At 45.7% G+C, this 9420-nt stretch overlaps 2 protein-coding genes across 2 annotated transcripts in view; one reads left to right on the plus strand and one right to left on the minus strand.

Moving 5' to 3' along the window:
- LOC144516148 (E3 ubiquitin-protein ligase RNF123-like) overlaps positions 1-2984 on the minus strand; it is a 47714-nt gene extending 44730 nt beyond the window's left edge. The window contains exons 1-2 of the mRNA XM_078247343.1: positions 2965-2984; positions 1280-1512 (exon numbers count right to left, since the gene is read on the minus strand). Of these exons, the coding sequence (XP_078103469.1) occupies positions 1280-1512; positions 2965-2984 (253 nt within the window). The remainder of the gene's footprint in view (positions 1-1279; positions 1513-2964) is intronic.
- A 3912-nt stretch (positions 2985-6896) lies between these two features.
- amigo3 (adhesion molecule with Ig-like domain 3) lies at positions 6897-9172 on the plus strand. The gene has a single exon (XM_078249495.1). The coding sequence runs from the start codon at positions 6973-6975 to the stop codon at positions 8605-8607; it is 1635 nt and encodes a 544-aa protein (XP_078105621.1). The 5' UTR covers positions 6897-6972; the 3' UTR covers positions 8608-9172.
- Positions 9173-9420: the final 248 nt, after the last annotated feature.

Genomic DNA, 9420 nt, shown 5'->3' on the forward strand with positions numbered 1-9420 from the left:
TTAACATGGTTTTCATGCATAAAAACGAATCCAGATTTTTGGGGTTTGGCTGAGTCCTGAACCCCCTGGTTGAGGTTCTGCTGAGTCCTCGTCCCGTCCTCAGTCCATGAACACAGTCAACACATTAATGAAGTAAACAGTGACTGTCCTTCCTTTGCCGTACCTGAAGTTGCTGCATTCTGGCTGCTGTCTGTAGATTCCTTCATGCTCAGCTCGTATTCTTCCAGATGTTTCATACCAGATGTTGTAACAGCGGTGATGTTGTGTATTGTTTAGGGTCCTCGCCACCACCAGACTAATCAGCATTGCAGATTGAACATGTAGCTGGACTTGAATGGCCTTCTTTTGACTGAAAGTACTGCCAAACAACACTTTTTCTGCTCACCAGTTCCATTTCCACTTCCTCTCAGCCTGCTGCATTGAAGCTCCACCTACGTCAACACCTTCCTGTAATCAACGGCGCCGTCATTACGGCGACCAGCGTAGCGCGCGGAGTGCAAGAGTAGGGTTCAGTTCACTGGGGAAGAATTCTAAGGCTGTTTTTTATGTTTTTTATGCATCTTTGGAAAAGAGACTTGTGCTTGTGAATGTCGCGATGAAGATGTCCGTTTCCCCATCAAGTTGTGTTCATGGTTTGTGTCTACAAATGAACTGTCATCGCCTTTTTTCATTGTTTTTTCCAAGCAGTCATGCAATACATTCTGGTAGCACCGTGGTGCGTTTCGAGAGACGGGATGTTGAGTTTCCCTCTTCTCATTTGCATAAAGTTGGATCCACTTTATGCTACTCAGGGGCGTCGAGCCCGACTCTCTGCCTCTGGAAACCTCCCAAAAATCTTTTAAACTGACTGTTATCGATATTAAATGAAGCATGGCTTTTTTTTCTTGCCTCAAATGTTTTCAGAAACTCAGTGAACTATTTTCGTAAAAGCTTATAAGAGATCGTTTTCAAACTAGCAGCCATGAACCAAAACATTTTATATGCAAGAGAGTCACAGGAAACGAAGTTCTGATAGATCCAGAGCACCTGAACCTCTGTCAGACTCATGATAGACAGCTTAAAACAAAGTTTCACATATTCTTCTTCCTTGTCAAAGTCTACATTACCCACAATGTATCTCAGCTGACTTTAAACTACTTTTTAAAAACACCTGGAGACACTAAATACTTTAAACTACTTATAAAAACACCTGGAGACACCTGGAGACACTAAATACTTTAAATGACTTATAAAACATCTGGAGACAGTGTGATGTGTGGAATCGGTGGAGTTGACTCACATGCGTGCAGGGAGAAGTGCTTGCGTTCTGAAGTGCCGGTGTTTGCAGCAGCTGCAGGGATCACCGGGGCCACGGCCGACACCAGGGACCCGACGACTGGACGGGGGGCGGCAGGGATTGCGGTGACGGCTGCCGGGGGGCCGGAGGAGTCTGCTCCCTCTCCTAGCAGATGCTGGATGGAGTGCAGCTGGAAACAGGGGTCAGAGAGCAGCACAGAGGAAGCCCGAGAGATCCTGAACAAGAAGAAGAAAGAAAGAGGACAAACTGTTAGAGGAGGAAACGCTCGAGTTATAGAGATGTTCCAATACCATTTTTTCCTTCCTGAAACTGATTCTGATACCCAAACTTGCGTATTGGTCGATACTGAGAACCGATCTGATACTAGTGCGCTAAAAATAATATATACATTTAAAATTTTTTAACAGATATATACTACTAACCCTGTATGAATGTGATATGCAGACAATGAATGTCGTATAACCTTTAATCATCCAGTTGACAGTCAATCATAACGGAAAAAGATCTCCAAAAATTTTAAATAGTAACAACATGAAACATTAGTGAAACTGAAATTGGCAACACTAGTCCCCTCGAAACTGAAGCATACTGTACACATTGCCGTTTCATTGAACAATGTCTATTTTATAATATTCAGAGCGGTTACTGCAGAGAGAATTAGGGATTTTCTTGTTAATGTTTTTCCAGGCCAGAGGAACTTTGTACCTTCTGCCTGATAGTTACTGGAAAGAATGGTATCGGAACAACTCTATCGTGTTACATGTTTAGTCTGACTTAAATGATGTACAGTTCTGGGATACAGCCTGACATCCAGCACCTCAGAAAGTCTCTCCCCTTCCACTTTCTCTATCTTTTCTGTAAGAGCACTGTCGCTGCATCTGGAGCTTGGTGTTGTCCAGTACAGTCGTAAATGGTTTCAAGGGAAATAAACAAGCTAGGGAGTGTTTCCCCCTATCCCAGAACAGATGAACAGCGTAGCCAGACCTTACTCCAAATGCGGTCTGAGATGTGAGACTGGATGTTTGGTACCTGACAAAAACACCAGAAGCACTTTAGCAACACAAACACCTCATATCAGGGCTGCCTCCAACCTCTCTGCATCAATCTTTTATAGCGGGGCTTTCCACAAGACCCAACACCCACTTCCTCTCTCTCCCCCTTTCGTGTTGTTTATGGAAAAGGAGAACCAGAAAATTAGTCAGGGGAAATGCAACGCTAGCCACGGCCGCCACGACGTGTAGTTAAATTTTTCTAGAGGTACAAGTCAGGCTACGATGTAGGGTCGGCATCTTCACGTACCTACGTACGTACCCACAGAGTCGATTTAACACAGGAGCATGAATCACGCTTTAGCTCCACCCTCTTGGTCTCCAAATATAGTCACTTCTGGCCCCAAAAAAAACAAGATGACGACGGTCAAAATTCCAAATGCAAGGCTTTAAAAAAAAAAACAGCAGTCCACAAACCAATGGGTGACGCCACCGACGCTACGTTGATTATTGTTACAGTCTGTAGTTTTTATCTCTGTTCAAACAGTTATTATTGAAGAAAGAACTTCAGTACAACAGCTGACTTTTGAACATAGGTCATCTGCGTCCATCACAGGAGGGATCCAAAGGAGCCAACGTGGAAAAGCGCTGACATTTTCCACTGAAATCTCCTCTGACCTTTTCATCACAGCAGCCATGACACCTCACACAGAGAGAGACTCTCCTGCTTCATCCTGTCTTCTTGTGTTCCTCCTCTATCTCTCTCCACCAGGAGAACATGTCGGGATAGAAATGATTGCAGAGAAGAGGCGAGCGAGTAGCAGCGGACGAGCCGGGAAATGTCAGCGACACAAGTCCGTTGTGTTCCCTCTTTAATTATGAAGCAATGAAAGGGCAAAGTGTTCAGATTATCTCGGCTCATTATGAACATTACTCCAGCATGAATGAAGAGAAAACAGAAAAGGGAAAGTTGAAGGAACCACAGGGACACGTTCAGCACATATTCTCTGTTTCATGAAAAGCTGAAAAGTGGACAAAGCAGTTTCCGATCCGACCCGCATACTTCACCCAGAATTTCAGTTTTTACCCTCTGGTAGAAGATTCAGGGTTCCTAAATGCAGGCTAAACCGATATAAACACTAATTTGTGCCTATGTCCATTAAGCTTATCAACACTAACATGTAGGCTGGCTAGGTTGTGTACTCGTGTCATCGTGCAATACGTAGGCTACTGGGGTTGTGCAATATGTTAGTTGTGCAATATCTCATTGTGCAAGGGCTGTGCTACACTTATTGCGGAGAATGCAGCCGACAGGGTTGTTCAATTAAAAAATGCCAGACAGGTACCTGTCTAATGGAGCTCAGCGTTAATTCTTGCAGGAAGACTTCTAAATTTAATCACATTTCTCTCTCTTCTAAAACTGAACAGCTGTTAGAGGCGTTCACTTTTATTTTAACCAATCAGAAGCGGCCTTGAATTTCACGAGCCAATCTCTCTCTGCTGCTCAGTTATCATTTCAACCCTCCTCCTCCCCTTGTTCCTCCGGTATTCATGTTGCACGGCTCCTGGTTCTTCCTCGAGCAAGACTGCCGTCGGCTCCTCGGTTCGGTCTTCGGGTTCCTCTCGCCACCATCAGTGTCTAGACTCCATCGGGGGATCAGCTTCTGGCTTTCTAACCCCCTAATTATATATCATTTCCTAATGATGGAGTCTAATCTCCAAAGACTGTACATGTCATATCATGCATTCGTACAATAAATCTTTGCATATCTGCAACGAAGTCTCTCCTGATTGAAATGTATATGAGAGCATGTTTTGTGTTGCATGAGAGTATGTCTTGAGAGATGCTTATTTTCTGTATTTTGTTGTCTTTGTAAAGCTGCGGTACGGACAGAGTCCAAAACAAATTTCCCTTCTGGGACAATAAAGTATATCTTATCTCATCTTATCTTAAGTTAGGAAACCACATTCATAAAGTCAGAACCGAACGGTAAGTCAATCCAGAGCGAGGCAATACCCTGCTATGAGTATCACACATATCAACGTTTTCTATTGATCATTGCATTGATAGTGATGTTGAATATACACAAAACAGGGACAAAAACGACAAACAACAAATCTTCCACAAAAAGACAATAAAACATTATAAAAAGGGACAAAAACATCTACAAAAAAATGTAAAAAAATAAATAAAAAAACTCATTCTTTTCATATTATCTGTTTCATGAACACCTGTCAAACTTCAAACTATTTCAACCTTTCAGCATATTGTAATGCAAGATGTCTGAGAAAACTTCTAACTGCGTCTCCTCTTGTGTTTCAACATCCTCCCTGTGAAAAGGCAAACTAAAGAGGATTTAGATAAATAAACTGTGTCCTGCCTCTTTAACTGCGTAACGAAAGGTTACATAAAGGTTACAAAGAATAATTATGCAAACGAGGCATGTCTCCACATTTCCACACAAACAGTATTTGAGAGTATTAAAAGTATTCGAACTGGACCAAGGCTTCACCTTGTGTTACAGAAACAAAACCTTTTATTCTATTGATCAATAACTTGTCAGTGACATTGAATATACAGCAGCGCTGTAACAAAGTTTGTTATTGTGTGTGGTGTGAAATGTTCCTGAATAACGAAATGTAAAAGAGAATACATTGATTTACAGGTGAAGTTGTTTCTTTGTTATTTCAGAGAGAAAGTAGGTACAGTTATACTGGTACAGAGTTCCAGGTACTAGTATTACAGAGTATTCAACTGAGAGAGAGAGAGAGACAGAGAGAGAGAGACAGAGACAGAGAGAGAGACAGAGAGAGAGAGACAGACAGAGAGAGAGAGAGAGACAGAGGAGGATTAAATGAGAGTGGAGGAGGAGCTGGAAAGCACCAGAGGAGGCAGACACAGCTCACACTGAGCTGAGAAACGAGTGGTAAAGAGACGGGAGACTGCACTCACATCTGGACACATCAACACACACACACACACACACAGATATATATCTGCGTATATATAAACACATCTGGAGAGGAATAACTTCTGAGGCTTGGAGGAGAGAAGAGAAAGAAGCCGACCTTCACAGATCTCTCTCATCCTCCCACCGCTGAAGGAAGAAAATTCACCGCAGGAGAAAGACAGCGAGCGGCAGAGCGGCGTGTGAGTGTTTGCTGCTGCCTGCAAGCATGGAGAGGAGAAGTGAAGTGGACAGGATGCAGAAAATCTGATCAGCAACTCGGGGCGGTGTGGGCGGCAGACAGCTGGGATTGTGATTCACAGAAACCCCGACTCGGCATGAAAACAAAGAGATGCTACAACTGAGACGAAGCTCCTGCATCACGAGACAGAGTCAAACCCGTTTATGTCTCTGGAAAACGAGTTTCGCGTCCACATGAGGCTGGAACGAGGATGCAAAAGGCCAGCGACGCAGAGATAAAAGCATCGGGAGAGGACTGTGTGTTGGAGGTACAAAGGAGCAGATATGGGATAAATGGATTTCTAAAAAAGGTGCCAGGAAGTCATGCTGAACGCTCCGCACATTGTTTCCTCTGGATGGAATAAAACCCAAGACACAGGAGAATATTTCAACCCCTGCACCTTCTCTTTTTTTCCTCTTTTCAGAACACATGGATGAGTGTTGAAGCGGCTAAACTTCGACTATCATACATCTACATTATCTTTTAAACTCTTGGCAGAAAACAGTTGGATTTTCTTCTTCCATCTGCTGAACACAAATCACAGAGCAGAAGGACTTTGTTTGTGCACGGCGGCACACCTGGACTTTACAAACTGTGCCTTTTCTTTCTTGTTTGCCCTCTCCAGATGGCTGCCTGGCTGGCAGGTGGATGCAGAAGCCTCGATTAACATTAACTGGGTTTCACAAAACAAACGAGCATGCCGGAGCGCGAGCTGGAGGCGTAAACGAGACCCAGCGAGCGTGCGTCACAGTGATGTGTTGTTGTGCCCCGTAGCTGAAATGCAAATGAGGTTTCTGTCTCAGCTGTGTCTTGAAAATGATCAGAGAGATATTTAAATCACTTACACAGATCTATCCGCCTGCAGGAGGAACATCAGCAGACGAGGCTCAGTGATCAAAATAAAATGTCATGTTTGTCAGCAGTCTATTTCTCTTTATATTACGTCAAAATGAGAGGAATCTCGCAGTAGAGCTGCAAAGGTTAACAATTAAAATAACTGAACTATTTGGGTGATTGATTAATTGCTTTGAGTCATTTTTTATGCAAAACAATGACCTAATTGTGGCAGCTTGTTAAATGTGAACATTTTCTAGTTTCTTCTCTCCTCTGTGAGAGTAAACTGAATATCTTTGAGTTGTGGACAGAACAAGACATTTGAGGACGTCATGTTGGGCTTTGGGAAACACTGATCCACTGTGAAAATAATCAGTAGATGCAGCCCTAAATCAGAGCAGATTATTAAGACAAATCTGGGTTTGTCTCCTCCCTGCTGTCTCATTTTGTGTTGATTCAGAGTTATTATTCCTCCTGACAGTTGACCTCTTTAGTTCTCTGTTATCAATTCTCATTCACAGCTTTGGCTTAATCCACACTTTATAGACCAAACAACTAATCAATCAATCGAGGAAATAATTGACACATTAATCAACAATGAAAATATGAAGGATGTAAAAGTCGTGTGAAGAGCAGAGAGTAACAGAGCTATAAGCTGGCACCATGTTGCATGTCGTTGGGTTTGTGCCGGGCGTGGTGTCTCAAGCCATTACAGCAGCGTCTCCGTCACGCTGGTCTGTTGTTGTGCTGTTAGTTTGTCTCCAGCTGCGCCCAGTCCAGGCCGCCATCTGTCTGTCTCCGGGCTCCTCGCAGGCGGGCGGATGCCTCTGCGCCTCGGACATCCTCAGCTGCACGGCCACAGGTCTTGATCACATCCCCATGGAGATGCCAGTCTCCGTCGTCACTCTGGATCTCAGCCACAACCGCATCGCGCAGCTGGATGCCGGCGGCTTTCAGGGACTCTCTCGATTGGAGACATTGCGTATAGCGCACAACCAGCTGACTACGATTCATCCGGGGGCGTTTCGAAACACCTCTGGGACTCTGCTGCGACACCTGGACCTGTCGTCCAATCAGCTGCGTGTTCTGGAGCGGCATTATTTCCTCGATATGCCAGGATTGGAGGAACTGCTGCTGTTCAACAACCGCATAGTCCGTGTGGAGAGCAGAGCTCTGGCGGGACTGGGCAGCCTCCGAAAGGCCTACCTCAGTCACAACCGCCTCACCGACTTCCCTTTCTTTTCCTTCCAGGAGCACAGCCACCCTCATCTGTCCATGCTCGACCTGTCCTCCAACCGCCTGCCCAAACTGCCTCTCGAGGACATATCAAACTTACCCCTGTCTGTGCAGCGAGGACTCTACCTTCACAACAACTCGCTGTTGTGTGAGTGCGCCATGTACGGACTCTTCCGACATTGGGAACAGCGAGGTTTTGCCTCTGTGAGAGACTTCCAACAAGAGTACACCTGTCTGGTTTACGGGATACAGAGAGGGACGGTGCGCTTCTTCCAACACAGACGCTACTTTGAGAAATGCAACTTCACCGGGACAAGTCTGGGGCTGAAGACGCAAGAGAGCAGCATTTCCGTGAAGATTGGGAGGCGACTGCTGCTGCACTGCCTCACTACTCTCGCCGGAGAACACGTGACGTTTCTCTGGGTGTCGCCGAATCAGGAGTATGTGGCACCGCCGGGAAACAACGGCTCCTTGAAGATGTACGCCAACGGCAGCTTAGAGATCGCGGCGGCCCGTGCGGAGGACGCTGGGATCTACTGGTGCATGTCGTTGGATCAGGAGCAGCGACGCAACGAGACGCGAGAGGTCAATGTGACCGTGCTGCTGCACCACGACGGTGAAGATCACGAGCCATTCAACACCGGGTTCACCACCCTGCTAGGCTGTGTGGTGAGCCTGGTGCTCGTGCTCATGTACCTCTACCTGACGCCATGTCGCTGCCCGCCCTGCCGAAAAGCCCCGGCCACCGTTACAGCGAACCAGGGGAACGAGGCCGGGGCCGGGAGCGCCCAATCCTCCATCCTCACCCCGACTCCGCCAGCGACCACTGAAGGCCCCGGCCGCAAGGTCAGTACCAACAAGCATGTGGTGTTTCTAGAGCCAATCAAAGAGCAGCAGAATGGCAAAATCAGGGCGGGGCCGGGCGGACATTTGGGTCCAGAGTTACTTTTAGAAGCAGAGCAGCACGCAAAGCTTCATAGCCAGTCGCAGCTGCCGCCAAGGGCGGGGGAGACGGACCGCATCATGTCCATGTTCTCAGACACTCCCATCATGCTGCCATAGCAACAGAGAGACAAAGACTGGCACTATCATCACCTGTCACACACTTCCTCCCTCCTCTGATCCTGCGTTTCCTCCTCAACACCTCCCACTGCCCCCTGCACCAGGGTTGGGTATCGTTTGGTTTTTTTTCGATTACCGCTGCTAAAACTAAACTTTTAAGACGGTGCCGGTGACTAAACAAAGCGTCAATTAAATGTAAACGGTGCCTGAACCGATACTTTAACAAAAGAAAAGCACAGAACGACAGTTCATTAAAGAAAGGCTTGTTTAATGATAAGATCATATGGTCAAACTTAAATGATATATTTAAAATGTAACAAAAATAATTTATTTCAACAGTCAGTTGGTGTTAAAAAACAAAAAGCAGAACCACTAGATGGCAGAAAGGGAACTTTACAACTGCTTGAGTCACCGACATAAGACTGTCCAGTCATTTGTTCCAGCATCATTCTGACCTACAGTATATTTATGTTCCTAGTGGCGGAGCCCTCTAGTGGCCGTAGTAGTTCTGATGGGAGCAAAGCAGGAAGTAAGGTGAGGAAGTAGAAGAGCACCAAATGTCCTGGTAAGGAGGGAGGTTGGGGGGGGGTCAAACAAACACAGGACTTTCACCCAGGAGACCGGGGTCTATGTCCCGCTTGAAAAGAAAAGGAAACAGAGAGTTACCCATATCCTCGGAGGGTTTGGAGGACTAGGTTGGAAATGAGGCACCGAAATCTGCGTTGTTATTCATTTGAGGTTGTGGCTAGAAGGGATACAGCTACAGCCGGAAGTTTCGCAAAAACTTGCAAAATCTAATATAATAATGTCAAT

Source organism: Sander vitreus, chromosome 4, assembly GCF_031162955.1.
Source record: "Sander vitreus isolate 19-12246 chromosome 4, sanVit1, whole genome shotgun sequence".
Taxonomy (NCBI): Eukaryota; Metazoa; Chordata; class Actinopteri; order Perciformes; family Percidae; genus Sander; species Sander vitreus.